At 40.4% G+C, this 15,828-nt stretch overlaps 1 protein-coding gene across 3 annotated transcripts; it reads right to left on the bottom strand.

Moving 5' to 3' along the window:
- Positions 1–1,860: 1,860 nt before the first annotated feature.
- LOC111604625 (pituitary homeobox 1) lies at positions 1,861–15,613 on the bottom strand. Of its 3 annotated transcripts, XM_023322756.2 has the most exons (6): positions 15,214–15,613; positions 12,710–12,888; positions 11,011–11,118; positions 4,408–4,584; positions 4,236–4,341; positions 1,861–1,991 (listed from the first exon to the last, which is right to left on the bottom strand). In XM_023322756.2, the coding sequence occupies exons 1-6, from the start codon at positions 15,611–15,613 to the stop codon at positions 1,885–1,887; spliced, it is 1,077 nt and encodes a 358-aa protein (XP_023178524.1). In that variant the 3' UTR covers positions 1,861–1,884. The 3 variants fall into 3 exon arrangements, with proteins under 3 accessions (XP_023178524.1, XP_030079695.1, XP_030079696.1); XM_030223835.1 differs by lacking the exons at positions 12,710–12,888; positions 15,214–15,613 and adding an exon at positions 11,189–11,507 and having other exon boundaries at positions 1,868–1,991; XM_030223836.1 differs by lacking the exons at positions 1,861–1,991; positions 12,710–12,888; positions 15,214–15,613 and adding exons at positions 3,340–3,392; positions 11,189–11,507.
- Positions 15,614–15,828: the final 215 nt, after the last annotated feature.

Here is a 15,828-nt window from a genome sequence, read left to right as displayed (position 1 = left end):
CGCAAATGAAAAGAATTGTAAGGTTTTGTTGTTTTTTTTTGTTTTTTATTTAATTTTTATTTATGTTTGTTTCATTTTGCTGTTGTTTGGCATAAATTGTTAAACATGTTTTTGGTTTTCATTTCATTTTCATTTCCTTTTTCGTATTTAAATATATATAGTTTATGTATATTTTGTTTTTGTTTTGTTTTTTGTTTTGTAGTTGTATTTTGGTTGTAGTTTTTGTTTTTCTTTTCTTTTTTTATCTAGTTTAGTTTTTTTTATATTTTAATTATTAAATTTAACTCTCGTTTATGCATTGCTTAGCTAAAAAAAATCCACTTACAATTAGTTTACACAAGTTTAAATAGTTTGTTGAATGACATTTTTTGTTTTGTTTCTTTTTGTTTTCGTATAGCTGTGTTCTAGCACTCGTTGATCCGTGCCTAAAAAGTATTGAGCGACGAGTAGGGGGTATAGGGTGTAGGGAGTTGTCTTCACTCTTGTCGCGTTGCATCTCACTTCAGCTGAAAGTGTCAATAGGGCAAGATGTCGCGAGTAGAGTTAAGCGAGTGAACCAAAACTCGTTAAATAAAAGCGACGAGTAGCGGTTAGCTGATATTGTACCTCGTTGTATCTGACTGAAAATGATAAGGCGAGCGACGAATAACGAGTGCATGCCAATTCGTTATATTTGAGCGACTGTAACGAGTAGTGAGTGAATTAAAACTCGTTACATCTGAACTACAATAGTAAGTAAACTGAAACTCTTTATAATAGCGAGTAACGAATGATGAGTGCACTGAAGATGGTGTTGCTATTAACGAGTAACGAGGAACGAGTGGCGGGTTGCGAGTGACGAGTAAACTGAAACTCTTTATATTTCTGAGCACCTTTAGAGCCACTATAGATTAAGTATCGAGTTGCGAGTAACGAGTACATTGCAATTCCTTATATGTGATCCAGAGTGACGAGCAGCGAGTGGCGAGTAAACTGACACTCACAATACATCTGGCCTTCTCTAGTGACCCTGAAGGTGAAGTAGCGAGTAACGAGGACGCGAGACTGACGAGTAACGAGTTCATCGCGCCTCGTTCAAGCTCCAGGGTGATGAAATGTGACGAGTGACAAGTGACGATTGGAATTTAGTTCTAGTTGCATTCTTGCTATTAACAATCTGTCTTACAACTGATTTATCTTGTGTAGTATACATTATGGTTAGTGCTTACACATTTCATACAATATTTGTTTTTTTTTTTTGGTTTGTTTCTGTTTTTTTTTTGTTTTTTGCTTTCTTCTTTGGTTTTCTTCGTTTATCAATTCGTTCATTTTGGTTTTTCTGTCGATCGATCGATCTTAATCTTTTATAATCTCATGCTAAAATCTCAATTACACAATTTCTCTTAGTTTCTATGACTAGTTAGCCTATTACAATATCCAAAAAAAAAAAAAAAATTATATATGTATATATATATATATTTATGGGAATTACATAGACAAAATATCAACAAGTCTTACATATATTTATGTATGCATATGCATATAGATATAGGTATACATAGAGTTAGAGCACGACATTCAATAGTTAAATAGTTCTACATACAGATACAGATTTATAGCTAAGTCTAACTATATATATTTATATATATAAATATGTGTATAGATACATATATAAAGATACATATATATACATACATATTTTATATATATACTCGAGTGTTACTCTATGTGAAGTTTTATATATATAAATATATTTATATATATATATGTCTAATTTCTAATCCATTTGACGCACTCGCTCTTAAAGGAATCGAATCGAATCGTGTATCGAATCGAGTACCGAACATCGAGTTTTCAGTTTCGAGGTTCGAGATTCCTTTAAAAGAAGTCGTCAAAGGTTTTTGATTATGTTTGGTATTGAAGCATCGGTGCCGATAAGTTCGGATGATGCGAGCTATTCATGCGCAATGCGGATAGACTTTTGTTATACCATTCATCCTCCGGTGACATGCCTGGAAAACACAGAGAAGAAGAAAAGATAACATTGAGTTTATATTATTAGATGAAAGTTATATATAGGAAAATTTTGATTTATTGTTGAGAAATGAATATAAGAAATATGTAAAAGACTGAGGAGTTGATTGTTAGATAGTTGAATAAAGATTTTTGTTTAGTATAAGTGAGGTTAGGTTACACAAAAGTAGGGATATGTTCAAAGTAAGTGTATTTAACAGCTCTGTATGCTTAAACGCAAATACATTTGAATTAAATTCTCATATATTGATGATTATTCTGGATTTTCATTAAAAAAATAGCAGAAAAAGTGAGGTTAGACTATGCCATAGCAGGGCTATGTTGAGTATAAGCTTTATAGAAAGATAGAAATACAATCCAACTCATATAATTTGGCTGTATTACTTGCATAGCTTCATATTCTCATGTTTTTAGAAGATTTTAGTGCATAAAGGTGAGGTTAAGTAGGCATGAAAGCAAGCTTCAATTGAAGATTAGTTCAAGTGCTGATTGAATCAATAAGTTGTAAAGCTAATATATATATATATATACATATATGCATAGACTAGCACTTTTCAAGATTTCCGCTACGTAAATGCAAAAATCAATGAGGTTAGGTTGAATTAGGCGAGAGGTTATGTTGAATTAACTGCACATATTTCGATGATTATTCAAGATTTCCGCTACATAAATGGAAAATGGGCCGAGACGCACTCACACAGACACAGAGGATGCTGCGCGTAACTGGACTTGAGAAATTTGTCTTGACTTCGTTTCTCCTTTTTTCATGTATTTTGTTTTTTTTTCTGCTACTTCTTCATCGTCTTCCTTGGCCGGAAATTCATTTGCTGATTTGTCGTCGCCTTGACTTTTGCCTTGCTCGCCTTCTTTACTTCTCTCCTTCTCTCTCTCGGTTTCTTCCTCTTTGCTTTACTTAATAATATCCGGCTAAGTAGCTCCCCCCTCCTCTTCTCTGGACATATATGTACTGTGTATGGAGCTATATGTCTCTGTATCTAATGTCAATCGTATTTACAGCTTTGTTTAGCTGCGCTGTTTATCTTTCAATTTTGTGTTTATGGGCTCGAATTCGGAAGATCCCCTTGCTTCCCTCCAATTTCCTCTGCCCCCCTTTTTTATCGGGCGTCGCGACATCGTCTCAATAAACAAAAGTTTCATACCTCAGACAAGTGGCTCGAATTAATGGAGCCGACTACGAACGGAAATTTACGCTAACTCGAAAATTATATATAATTTTATTAATAGTGAAATATAAAGTAGATATTTTAGGATACTTAACTTTCTCTATGTGTGAATATATAAACCTGAGTTATTGGAAGAAACCTGACTTTCTGGTAAGATCTATGAAATTGTTTGACATTTGAGAGACGGAGGGAGTGCTATATACAGTGAGAGAGAGAGAGAGTATGAGAGACCGAGGAAAGCTTTCTAGGCATTTATCGTAGATATCATTTGATAGACTATTAAAAGGTAACCACAGCTTTCGTAGTACAACATGTTCCCTAAATAAAATCAAATAGTTTTCGATATCTATTTTTATGGAATTTATGAATGTGAAAAATCAGCTTTTCGATAATTGAATAAGATTTGGAATACTTAATTTGATTTTCCTAGCTCTAAATAACTTTGAAATATGGCCAAGAAAGTGAATAAAATCGATTTTTATCGACCAATAGGAAAATTTTTTGACTATATACTACTCTTAAGAATTTGGGAAAACGTATAATGACATTGATTTTCGTCAACTACAGGAAATGGGGCCACCTATCGAGCGATCTATCAAGATATCAAATAGTTGTATAATATTTATATATTATAGGCTCTACTAAGTCGCTTGCACGCATTTCCAAAGCAAGTCTTCATATATTGTGACGTCGCAGTGATCAGAATTTGTGTTCCACCTTTTCAAGGCAAAGCCAAGCTTAAGAAACGAGAGAGAGAAAGCTCTAAGGGGAGCACAAGCAAAAGCTGCGAGCGGCTGATCGCAGCGAGCAGCTAGAAAAAGGCGAAAACAGAAGACGAACAATTTTAGTCAGTCGACGAGCGGCGAAGAGTCGAAACGTTAGCCAACGGAACGAAGAAACAAGTGCAGTGAAAGTGCGGGGGTAAGAGAGAGAGAGAGCGAGGCGAGGCGGTAGTGCGAGTGAGGCAAAACGATGCGTGCGTGAGTAGTGCCAGCCAATTGGAATTGTTATCGATAGCTATTTGTTTTGCGTACTCACCCATCGAGTCCTGACGCACGCCCACCGAGCCCATATTTGTGCTGTGGGCCATTGAAAATGGCTGCGTCATGCCCGGATATGAGGAGGCGCCCATTTGAAACAGATCCTGCAAGTGCCAAAAAATTGTCATTATAATTAATTTGTGAGTGTGCGTGACAGTATGTGGTCTTACCTGGGGATAACGATTCATGGTATTGTGATGTGGATAGGGCTGATAGCCGCGAGAGACGCTATAGCCTTGAATGTTCCGCATCATGCCGTTGCACGACGGGATCACAGATGGTGCCAATGCCTTTTGCAGCTGCTTCTCCTGCTTGCGGTATTTGGCGCGTCGATTCTGAAACCAAACCTGTAAGAGCCACAGAGAGATAGAGGGAAAAGATGATTTAACATCAATTAAAGCGTTGCCAGACCTTTAAGTTGTTTGCTAAATTAACCAGCAATGCCAGCCGCAGCAGCAGCAGCACTTGGGCAACGCTGTGCGCATACAAAAAAATGAGCGTAAAGCGGATGATGGGAAAAGGCAACGCGAAAAAAACATGGCTGCCTCCTTCCACGCACACACATAGACACGAACACACTTAAGCATTTCACTTTATACTGCGGGCGACGTCTTATGAGTGAAAAAATCTACAAAATTGAAATTGAAAATAAGTTGACGACGCTGTTTGCAATGTGTGGAGGCAGCAGCGGGTGGAGTGGGTATTGTGCGGGGGCTTTCTGCTTAGACATTATTAAAGATGGTCCTCACGATTCCGACTGGGGCCCCGACTGCTGCTGCTGCTTCTGCTGATGGCAAAAAGAAATTGCCAAGATGAAAGCCGCGCGCCAAACATAGACTATGTTGCCAATGGGCTTAGCGAGCAAGAGTGGGAGAGCAGGACAGAGAAAGAGAGAGAGGGCGGTAGCAGGCGACGGGCTGTGTGTAAAAATTTCCGACATTTTGAAAGCTGCTCTCGCCTCAGCTTACTTTGACTTGCTTACAAGACGCCTGTAATGGCGCGGGCCCAGACAACTGAAGTGAGAGAGCGAACTGAAATGGTGTGGGCTGAGAGAGGGTGGGGTGTGGGCAAAATGCGACGGGTGTGGGTAACTGCTGTGTGTGTGTGTGGTGGGTTTTTGTCGTTGTCTTCAAGTTGGGCTTGCTACGTCTTTGGACGTCTTTGGCATTTTTCTTGTATTTATTTTATCATTATTATTATCTTTGTCCATGGCTATGTGTGTGCGTGAGGGTCTGTGTGTATGTCTGTCTGCCTGTGTGTGTGTGTGTATTTTAATGAAAAATACAAGCAGGCCTGGTGCTCGCTCGCTGGCTTTCGGGGTTGTTTTCTGTGCCCACTTGATGGCTCGTTCGGTTTCATTTGGTTGGCTGCCAGCATAAAAATGCCAGCCCATGCTTGTATGTGTGTGTGTGTATGTATGTATGTGTGTGGGTAAAAATGCTCTTAACCATTTGTTGGAGGGTTGCAACTGCTTCTATGCTGCTTCGACTGTCTGTCTAGCTAGCTGTTTGTATGTATATACTTATTTATATATATATAAGTGTGTGTATGTATGTGTGTGTGCCAGCCATCAAATGGATCCTTAATTGAGTTACTCCGCCCACACACATACAGTCCTACATATAGATGCAATGCATAAAAAATGGCTATGAAGGAAAAATAAAATGAAAATGAGAAAGAAAGAAAAAACACAACTCAACAAATTGTAAAATCGAGCACAGAACTTTGCTATACCCTATGAAGTCGAGGTCGCTATGGGGTATGCTAATGCCAAGGCATAGCTAACAACGGTGTTTTTTATTATTCATCTTATATAAAAGTTTATTTATGCTTTATATATTCTCCTATTTTATAGACGTTTCTGCGCTGCTTTAAGGATTTTTTTGGAAGTATTAATCATACCATTTGCCTTAGCTTGATATAGTTTTCATTTGACTTTATTAATTTTTCTATTAATTTTTAAGCTGCTATGTTTGCGATGCTTTAGTTTGGTTTAAGGCGATGATTTTTTTCTAATTTTTTATATTTAACTTGCATTTCTAGTTGATTTTGATGGTATTTCATAATGGTATCTAAAATTAGTTGATTCCACTGAGCGCACCTAATTAGATAAATGTAAATTAAAACTACAAATGGCCTGGCCTAACACAAATATATAAAGAAACACACACACACACGCACACATACAGACATAGGCAAACACCGCGACGGAAATATGAAAATTAAACGTATTCAAATTGAATTTACTTTCAACATTTAATCAAATTTTGACCCGCATAACGTTTCATTGCAATGTTTTTCTGTCTTTTTTCTTTTTTCGTTTTTGGTTATTTCAATTCAGCAACGTTTAGGGATTTTCATTGTTGTTGTCATTAAATTGGAGTTAGCCGAACTTAACTGCAACTGTGTGTGCGTGTGTTGGTGTGTGTGTGACCCATAAACAAAACATAAATTTAACAAGCAGTTAAACGAATTGTTATCACATTTCATTTAAGCATAATTTCTAATTTGAAAATATGCTGCATGCCAATTGGTTTCCAATTCAATTGGACTTTAAGCTTTTCTATTTATTTTTGTTACGGTTTTTCATATGCATGTAGCTATCCATATTTACTTGTTTAAGTAGTAGAAGATTTTTGTGTTTTAGATAATTTTTTAGTTTATGCTATTCTTTATGGCTCCGATTAGCTGACAATAATTCCATTCATAATTGGGTTTTAGTTTAGATTGAATTTGCTTGCAATAAAACCTAAACAAGTTCGAAATATATTTCCAACTAACGGAATTACTTACGTATTATAATTCCAATTGGAACATCATAAAACACACCCGCAGCAGATCATGCAAGTTCCAATTGGGCAAAACCCCTCTAGCTCGTTGCTACGTTTGCATATGCAGCTTCCATTTTGAACTCTTTAATAATTTACTAAATATCCAATTGACTATAGGAATACTTAATGAATATGAATTCGAATTAGAATTTATCTGGCATAGTTTATTCAAGTTCCAGTTGGATTATATCTTATGATTAAAGCTCTATGAGAAACGAGTGCCAATTGGAGTGGAGTAAAAGCTATTGAGTAAACATGTTCGAATTGGAAAAGTTGCTCGCTATATATACATTGTTTATATATTGTGTATTATATTTTCCTTTCTATTTTGTTGTTTTTCAATTTTCATTGCCTACTTATTGGCGCATGTTTATTTAGGCAACTCGATTCCTGCTTTGCTCTCTCGCTCTCTCGTTTCCCTTCTCCCACTCTATCTCTCACTCTCTCTCTCTCTCTCTATTTGTATATAAATTTCTTGGTAAATATAAATGTTATTTTCATGCGCTTCGTTTTACACTTGTTTAGAGGACATAATAACAGAAATCGATTCTATCAACAATAAACAATCATTCGATATGTTTACACGATTGCCATAACATTTTATATATATTTCATTTCACGTTTATATACAATTTGTTTTGCGAAAACTAATTACAGTTGATGAATTCGAGTGTAAGTTAGGTGAGTCATGATACCGATTTCGCCATTAATGATATATGATAATGTAATGCTGATGACGATAATAGATGACAATAATTTAGATAGTCATAATGATTAGGCTAACAAAAATTATAATGAAATTCGTACTTCCTCAGATAGTCATAATACTCATACGACTGTTAATGATAATAATAGATTCAAATTATATATTGTATGAGAGTGATTTGATTAGCTATATAAATCGCTCTCTCTTTCTTTGTGTCTCTTTTTGGAACCTCATCTAATCTCAATTAGTTCTCCCCGAAGATAGCCATCTCAGTCGACCAAAAAGCTTTTACTTCGCTTTAAAATACATCTGTGCTCTAGAGAATAATGGAAATGCGAAAAGGGCTAAGTATAACAAGAGGATATAGTGAGAAATGTATATATATATATCTACAGCTGTCCGCTCTGATCTGATAATTATGTGAGCTGAACAAACAAGTAAATTGAAAGACTAGCGAAATGCGGCAAGGGGCGAGGGTTGGGCTCGAGGGCAGGCGGCAGGCGGCAAGAGACTCGAATCAGGACATTTGTTGGCGATCAAATGACAGGCAAATGCCCTGCTATTAGCACAGCATAAACCATATTTTTCTACAAATGTTCAAATATTTACACACACACACACACACACTCATGTACAACCCTCCGATGCACAACCGCAACCCTCGCATAATGAGGCGTAGAGTTTGCCCTGCTGCTTGTCTCTCTCCCTCTCTTCATCTCTCTGTTGGTAATTTGACGACAACTTGACTCTGGCACTCACTTAACAACAAGCAACAACAACAACAACCAGCAACAACATAATTCTGGTGTTGACGAAATTTGTCGCATATAAAATTTTATTGCAAATTTTCTTTAGCCAGCGAGGCGAGCGAACGAGGGTTACAGCCAGGTTAGGGGGCCAGGGGGTAGCTGGCAATCGGAGCTGGGGGCTTGTGTGGCTGCTACATCTGCTTGAAAAATCCAAAAAGCATTTCCCATATTTGCTTATGCAGGAGTGCAAATGCCACTCACATGGCCTGCTTGACAAACTAATTAGGGCTATATACAGATCTAATAGATCATAGATATATATATATCTATATATGATATTGAATTGAAGTCAGCTGTCAATTGAGTTTACAAAGAAACTGTTTGAGCTCTGAGAAGAAAAACTTCTGAAGGCATTCAAGATTTGGCTTGGATTGATCTATCGGAATATATTTATCGTTCTATCGATATACACTCTATGATCTGACAAATCTCAGCATATCCATTCAGTGGACAGAGAGGTCTCTTTAAGCTGCCATAGACGTGCCTAGTGTTATTAATAACTCTCGACTCTTTAGGGCCTTCTCTGTTTTCAGAGGGGAGTAGCTAGTATTATTAATAATACTATGACAATGCTCTGTAAGTGCTTGGCTTGAGCAACACACTCTGACAACACTCTATTTACTATACTACAACTTGACCAAAATATAACTAGTGTTGTTAACAACACTCAAACAGAAGTGAAATGCCGAGGCAAGCTTGAGTCTGGTAAAGCTTAGCCTAGAGCCAGCTTTTAGGCTGTGCATGGGTGTCATGCGACATATATATGGCGTATATATATATGTCTATATGGATATATATCCACACCTATGGTTGGCACTATCAGGTTGTCACCTCGCACGAATTTCTCAGCTGAAATCTGTAATTTTTAGTTCTATTTTGCGAGTCTCGTCTGTGCGTCGCCGTTGTGACATGTAATTCTATACCTCAAATGGGCAAATGAAATGCGCTGAGTGGAGGGGTGGGGCAGGCGGTCTCTGAGGGTTGAGGGCTGAGCTACCCTAACCACAGGAGCAGCCGCTGCACTTCACTTGTTTCGCAGTCATGATAAAACTATAAATTAATTATTACCGCGGCGCACTTGAAAGCGCAACAGAGTCGCAGCAAAAGCAACGGCGGATGGGGGTGTTGAGAGGGGGTGATACACACACACATACACACACACACAGGCATACATGAGTGTGCGTGCCCTCGTGGGGGGTTGCTTTGGCTTTGCAGCCGTGTCGCCCCGGAGAGCACTTTAGAGCGACACCCAAAAGCGAAGCATTCAATCGGAATAATCGCGAACTAATCGCCTAACCCAGATGATCACAGCAACATACATATCGAGCTAGGGATAGGGGTGGGGGCATTGGTAGGGGTAGTTGGTCTGCGGTAAATTCTATAGCCAAGCAAATGGCCCTAAATCGCATCAGTGCGCAAATTGCCAGCGCTTCAAGCGAAAACAACTGTTGAAATAAATTGGAAATTGAAAGACCAACGATAAATCGATTATATGTCTGGTTATCGATAGCAAGACTGATTGATAATTAGCGGTAATTGAAGAGACTTTTACTTAAAATTGCACTCTGGAGCTGTAACTTCACTTTGATAATTTAGTTAAGGTCCTCAATGGGCAGTTCACAGTCTATCGATAACTTTAGTTATCGTTATTGGCGTAATTTGCTTAGTGCATTTTCAAAGACTTTACATAGAGGCGTAAGCTGAAGACGTTAAATAGCAGCTGATGTGATATCGATAGCTTCATTTATCGTTATCGATAATTTGTGTAACGATTTTTAAGACTTTTGTGAATTGCAGTCTTTATCAAATAATGTTTATAAAAACTGCAATTTAGATATCGATATATCGATAAATTGATCAATTTCGTTATATATACCTAGAGCAGGCATTACGTTAGAGCAATTCTTCGAGTTGAGGCAAAATAACGTTCGCAATGTATTTCAGATATAATTTATCGTTAATTGTTAATCGAATATTCGTTCTATTGAGCTGTTGAGCTGTTGCTTTTGACTTGAAATAATCGTTAGCAAACGTTAATGAAAGAATAGTGAAAGAATAAAAACGATAGACAGCTCACAAGAACTAAATGAACAATTGAACTAGTTCAGCTAATTGAACTAGAATTGATTTGGTTACCATGAGTGCTTTCTGTATTGAACTAGTTCAGCTAATTGAACCAGAATTCATTTGAATGCATTGTTTGCACTCAATATGATCAATTGAACTGGTTCAACTAAGAGAACTAGAGCTTCAAGTTCATTTGGTATTCGACGTTAGTTGCCATATTGTGAGTAGAAAGAGGCAAAGTCTCTGCAGCTGGTAGAGAGAAGTGAATTGCCAGCTGAGCAACTCGCTTTAGCACATTTTCTAGAGTATTTATTGTATGTAATGACTGGGCAGTGGCGGGGAGCCTTGGGGTCTACTCACTTGAATTCGCGCCTCGTTCAGCTTTGTCGTTCGCGCCAGCTCCTCGCGACAGTAAATATCCGGATAATGCGATTTGGCGAATGCCGCTTCCAGTTCAGCTAATTGTTCCTGAAATAAAGCGGATTTTAATTAGGCTAATTTGTTGTTATATATATATACATATATAAGCAGCACACACACGCACTCCCCGTCTCTGTCTTCCAGTGCTTGACTTTTTCATTGAAGCCAAATCTCTCTGATAAGCAGCAAAGAGAAAAAATGTTAGGGGCTTGGGTTGAATTGATGTAGACATGGGCAGTGCCACGCCCACGCTCCACGCGCTGCACTCGCCCCTCTCCTCCGCCCCTCTGTTTTGTCCATAGCTAAACAGTTTTCGTATTCCCATTGGCTCAGTTTCAGTTTGCCAAATGCAAATTGTGTTGCCCACTTCGGAGGACTTGTCAAAAGTTTAACATCAAATTTCCATTAGAAAGCAGTGTTGTAAAGTGACCAGCGAAAAGTCTGGCTGAAAAGGGAACAAGTAACAACAACAACAACAAGCTAGTGTAATGAAGTTTAGCTTAAAGCTGTCGCAGCTTTACAAATGGAGCTTAACTAGCTGTCAACGCGCGTTACGTGGCGGTTAGCAGCGCTGCGAATTGGTCATCGAGCTATCGATGATCCTGAGCAGCTATCGACGGCCTTTTGCCGTTAGCCGTTACAAATACCACATTATTGCTACTTTAGTTGACGTTTTCCAACACTTCAAATTAGTTGTTATCGAGATGTGGAGTTATCGATTGCTCAAAAAGCATCTGATCCCGTTTGACTGTGCCTAATCAAATGCGACACTGGCTGACGTTTTCCAACACTGGCAAACTGCCTATATCAGGATTTGTATTCTCTTGTAGCATAAATTAGCTAGCAGACGTTTGCCAACACTATGCCTTGTCAGGCATACAAATTAGGATCAGAGTACTCCACTTGACGCTTTTCAACGTAGTCTTAAACTTACTATTCATACTTCTGCAGAAGCTTTCCAACACTAAACATGACTGCAGCGTGAACGATCTTTGCCTTTACTTTATCAGACTCACATAAAGTCTTTTAATAGCACAGCAGATGTTTCTCAATATAGGCACTTGGAAAGTCCTGCGACATCTGCTGACCCTTTGCAGCACTTGTTGTAGCTTAGCTGTGTAGCGTCGACAGACTCTTTCCAACACTTGTTTACCGCAATTGAAGGACAGCGAAATTCTTTTAACCATCAACATTTGCGCTCGACACGTGAATCATTGAAGCCATTGAAGCCATTGAAGCTTACGAACAGTTAATATGTTGCAAGCTCTTCGAGCACTTGCCAACACTACTTAAGCATTTGCCACTTGCCCCTGAGCTGAGCGATTGAATTTTGTTAATTAAACTACGAATTTTCGATTGAAATAACATTCTGATGCTTAGGCTCTATCTAACAACTGAGTTGTTGTTGCTGTTGTTGTTGTTGTTGTTGTTGCTGGGCATTTACTTTCGCAAATGCCAAAAGTTTTAATTACAAGCGTAACCTTCACGAAATCTAATTAAAATTTCTCACTACGTGGCCGAGCAGGTCTCGCCTGGGCTGGCCTGGGCTGGAAGGGTAGGCAGCGGAGGCTAGGAATAGGGAATACCCCTAACATATATATATATATATATATACGTAGGTGCACATCGGTTAACTGACCTGTGTGAATGTGGTGCGATGTCTTCGTCTGGCTGGCGTTGGGCAGGATGCTGTGGTTGGGGTATGCCCGGCATGTTGGCTCAATGATGAGATTCCACTTCCGGGCGATGTGATGCCAGCGGAAACCGTTGACATTCCGCTGTTTGGTTCCGGTTTGAGTTTCTTAAAAGCGCCCTCTGCTGGAAAAGAGAGAGAAAGAGAGTGAGAGAGAGCGAGAAATATAAGCTAGCTAACATAATAAGCAAAACAAATGTCATTGCTTTAGAGAGAGAGAGAGAGAGACTTGAGTTTTTGGTAGCTTCCTTTAAGGAACACTCTTAGCATATATAGTTCTATCTGTAGCTGACACGATCGATGGCAGTCCAGAGCCAGAAGAATAGACGAACAGAAGGTGAGGTGGACAGACTTATAGCTAGATAGACAGACGGACGAGCAGGCAGAGAGACAGACAGGCAGAAGAACGGCAGACAGATAGATAGAACGATCCGCCAAAGAGGCGGATAGACGGACAGTAGGATGGATAGACAGAAGCACAGCAGGGCAGGCGGGCGGACAAACGTTCCAGCTGACAGCTGAAGGGAAGGAGCGGGAGAAACTGATAGACGAGCGGACAAAAAACCCAATATGATCCATGAAAGAGTATCAACTTATTCCTGAACTCTCAGTTCAACGTCACATAAAGAAAGAGAGATAGAGTGAGAGAGAGAGGGAGATAGAGAGAGCAACATAGTTTTAAATTAAGGAGCAGAGGCAACTAGCATTTAATTTAGATTTTAATATGCAGCAAGCGTTTATCCAAAACTCCATTCCCCTCTTGCTCTTCCTCTCTTGCTGTCCCTATCCCTATTCCCCTCTTCCTTTTCTGCTTTGGTTTGTTGCATAATTTGTTGCGGCCACAAGAACTTCGGCGGACGTCTCCGGGTCACGGGCTGCAGGCCACGGGTCACGGGTCACGTCGTCCTCTCCGGCTCGGCCCATGAATATGCAATATGGGATAATTTATGCAAATTTCTCGGCACATTAATCGGGCAGAGCTGTCGCGCTCTCTCTCTCTTTCTCTCGCGCTGTCTCTCTCTCTCTCTCTCTCGCTCTCTCTCTCTGTCGCACACCTGGCAAATTACACGGCCAAAGGTCAAAGTAGGGAGCGACTAAGGCTTAAGCTTCATTCATTTAGCTTGTCACCTGCCATGTGACCTCTGACCTCCGACCTACGCTGCTGCTGCTGCTGCTGCTGCTTGCTGCTGCTTGGGCGCTTAATTGGCCCGCTTAGCTCGTTAACAAAATTTCAACTATGTTTGCATTTAACATTTCGTTCGCACTAATTGAATAACACACAAGGCGAACGCTACCTTTTATCTGCATTTATTTATGCTAACTCGCAGTTCCTCTCCGCTCTCGCCCTCTCCCCCTCTAGCTCTCTCTCTCTCTCTCTCACTCTGTTCAACTCTCTTGACCTTGTCTAGGTCATATGTGAGTTAATTGTTTCCTGTTGAGCGTCTTTTGCGATCCTTAGTTTTGTTTACCCTTCAACTAGGCTATTCCGTTGATTCCATGTTTCGTTTCCTTTTCTTCCATTCTTCATCTTTTGCTTATCTTTTCTTCATGTATCTTCTTTCTTAATTCTCTTACTTCTCTATAAATTCTCTAGCCCTTCTCCATCATTTCTCTGTCACTTCTCTATCATCTCTCTTGTCTTCTCTTATCTTCCCTTGTTTTCTCCCTGGTCTCTTCTTGTTTCGTTCTTTTCTCTCTTCTTTCTTTTCTCTCTTCTTTCTTCTTTCTGCGGTCTTCTGTCTTCCTTCTTCTCTCCTCCATCTTTACTCTTCTCTCTTCTCTCTTTTTTCTTCTCTCTTCTGCTTTCTGCCTTCTGTCCCCTCTCTTCCTTCTTCTCTCTTCCATCTTCACTTACTCTCTTTTCTCTCGTCTCTCTTCTCTCTTCTCTCTTCTCTCTTCTCTCTTATTTCTTCTCTCTGCTCTCTGCTCTCTGCTCTCTGCTCTGCTCTCTTCTCTCTTCTCTCTTCCTCTCTTCTCTCTTCTCTCTTCTCTCTTCTCTCTTCTCTCTGCTCTCTTCCCTCTTCCCTCTTCTGTTTTCTTTCTTCTCTTCTCTTCTATTATCATCCCATCGCTTTATCAGTTAGTTGAGCACAAAGGCTGAGCTATTGGAAGGATTCAATGATTGACTTGGATTAAAGAACCAGAGCTAGAGCCAGAACACGAGCCAGAGGCTGAAGAGGCTATTGGCTAGCAGCTGAGTTTTGTTCTTTTGCTGTCACAACAATTGCAATTTAAGCCGTGGCAAATGTGGCCAACGGATTTGCTAACATAAAGGAGCAAGAGGCCAACGACAAAGGATGTATCAGAAGCGAGGACAATTGACAGCAGGCGTTAATCCTTGCACTACACAAAACAAAAGGACAAAGGCCAATGAGCTGTAACAGCAAAGGGAGGGAGAGAGACAGGAAAGGAGAGGGATCAGGAAAGAAAGAATCTGGGGTAGAGCTCACCTGATATAGTATGATCGGAGAGGCGCGAGGGCGGCGTATGGGCCGGCGTGTGGTGATGCGAGGAGGAATCCATGCCAGGCGTCGGCAAGCCCGAATAGAGGGCGCTGAAGTCCTCGGGCGTGCTGCTGCACTTGCGCTGATGGTTGAGCGAGGACGAGGAGGACTTGTCGAGCGTTGTGATTGGCGACCGAGTGTCCTGCACCGAGCTGGCCAGGCTAAGCAGCCGATTCTCGTGCGCGCCGCCGATGCCCATCAGGCGGTTATCCTGGAAGGACATGAACTTGGTGTCCTGGGCAACGCCAACGCCCGCCGCAGCATGCTGCATGCTCGCATGATCCTCGAGCAGGCCCTGCTGCAAGCCAAGCAAACCGCCCACCAAATTGGGTCGCAGCTCGTCCATACTGAGCTTGGCCGCCTGGCCGCACGCTCCAGCCGCCGAGAAGTTGAGTTGCCTGCTAAATATGGCTGGAAAGATATTGAACTGCTGCGAATCGGCGCTCGATTGTGGACTCAGGCCCAAGCTGTGCGGCACCGCCGCCACCGACGACGATGATGAGGAGGCAACAACGGAGGCTGCAGCGGATGCTGCAGCGGCGGATGCTGCAGCGGCGGCAG

The sequence above is a fragment of the Drosophila hydei genome, unplaced genomic scaffold (assembly GCF_003285905.1).
Source record: "Drosophila hydei strain 15085-1641.00,03,60 unplaced genomic scaffold, DhydRS2 tig00000296-arrow-arrow-pilon, whole genome shotgun sequence".
NCBI classification, from domain to species: Eukaryota; Metazoa; Arthropoda; class Insecta; order Diptera; family Drosophilidae; genus Drosophila; species Drosophila hydei.
Note: the sequence above shows the minus strand (reverse complement) of the source record. Positions and strands in the feature narration are given on the sequence as shown.